General features: G+C 28.7%; 1 protein-coding gene across 1 annotated transcript in view; it reads left to right on the forward strand.

Moving 5' to 3' along the window:
- LOC111684217 overlaps positions 1-1,431 on the forward strand; it is a gene marked incomplete at its 5' end in the record, with an annotated part of 11,813 nt that overhangs the window by 1,442 nt on the left and 8,940 nt on the right. The window contains 2 exons of the mRNA XM_046955851.1: positions 632-788; positions 1,103-1,113. Of these exons, the coding sequence (XP_046811807.1) occupies positions 632-788; positions 1,103-1,113 (168 nt within the window). The remainder of the gene's footprint in view (positions 1-631; positions 789-1,102; positions 1,114-1,431) is intronic.

Here is a 1,431-nt window from a genome sequence, read left to right on the forward strand (position 1 = left end):
TGTTCTAGTTCTGTTCTAGTTCTGTTCTAGTTCTGTTCTAGTTCTGTTCTAGTTCTGTTCTAGTTCTGTTCTAGTTATGTTCTAGTTCTGTTTTAGTTCTGTTCTAGTACTAGTTCTGTTCTAGTTCAGTTTAATTTTTTCTTTGCAATAGTATTGACCCCTATATTTTTGTAACATTTTCCTATTGTCTTCATTTCTCATCACTATAAATCAATCATAATATTTATTTACTAACATTTCACAATTATAAAATTGAATTTCTTGTCTCTGCAACACAATGTTATGATTGCAACAATGTGGTAGGAAAATAAAGAATCAAGAAAAAAAATCTCAAACTAGAAAATCAAACAAAAATCATAAAAAGACAAGAAAATGACAGAACGTTGCTCAACATGCTATTGCAACAAATACTATCTAGTCATAGTACGTGAACGTTTGTGAGTGTGTAAGTGTCGTATAGGTCATGTCATGTTATGACAAGTAGTTGGAAATTAATTTTCTTGTACAAATCAAACAACTTACAATTGCACAAATATTTATGTTTTTAATGTTTTCATAACTGTTTCTTTGCTTTGCTTCATATTTATTTTTCATTTTTTTTCCTTTTATTTTTCTGTTTTACCTTCACCAGTTACAAGAAGATCAAGCAATATTTCGAATGCGTTATTTGGGTGAAATTGAAATGGGTGCAACTGTTAAGAATTTATCATCCGAAGTGGGATTGTCACGTTCAATATTTAGCAATTTTCCTCAACAAGTTAAAACGGATACAGCGTATGAAAGAAATTGTAAGTCATTTATTATCATTTCTATGTTTTTTCTTTTATTTTTTTTAAGAATTTTGTTTTTTCAATCTTTTATTTTCTGTTTCTGTTTCTGGTATTGCCATTTTTCTCTTTTTTATTTTTTTGCTTAATTTTTTTATTTTGTGAGCAAATGTTAGTTACAAACGGACTTGTCAATTTTTCTTGGAAAAGAAATTTATCGAAATGTGTTAGAGTTTTGTTGGTGCATTTGTTTTTCCTGCTTTCAAGTCTTAATACATTTGGATTCAGAGAATTTATTTAAATATGTGAATTTATATTTTTAACAATTTTGACAGCGAAATCAACTGTATATTAGGTGATTTTTGTTTAGTAAAAGAAGAGCAAATTAAACCTCTGCATTAATTAAAAATTTAATAGAACATGACCCCTAACCAAAGCTACAGTCCAGACTTTAGTAAGGTCCTTAGACTAATCTATAGTCTGGTCTTTAAGCTAGATAGATAATCTAATCTATAGTCTAGTCTATAGTCTATAATCACGTCTATATTCTAGTCTATAGTCTAGTCTATAGTCTAGTCTATAGTCAAGTCTATAGTCAAGTCTATAGTCTAGTCTATAGTCTAGCCTATAGTCTAGTCTATAGTCTAGTCTATAGTCTAGTCTA

This window comes from Lucilia cuprina, chromosome 6 (assembly GCF_022045245.1).
Source record: "Lucilia cuprina isolate Lc7/37 chromosome 6, ASM2204524v1, whole genome shotgun sequence".
NCBI classification, from domain to species: domain Eukaryota; kingdom Metazoa; phylum Arthropoda; class Insecta; order Diptera; family Calliphoridae; genus Lucilia; species Lucilia cuprina.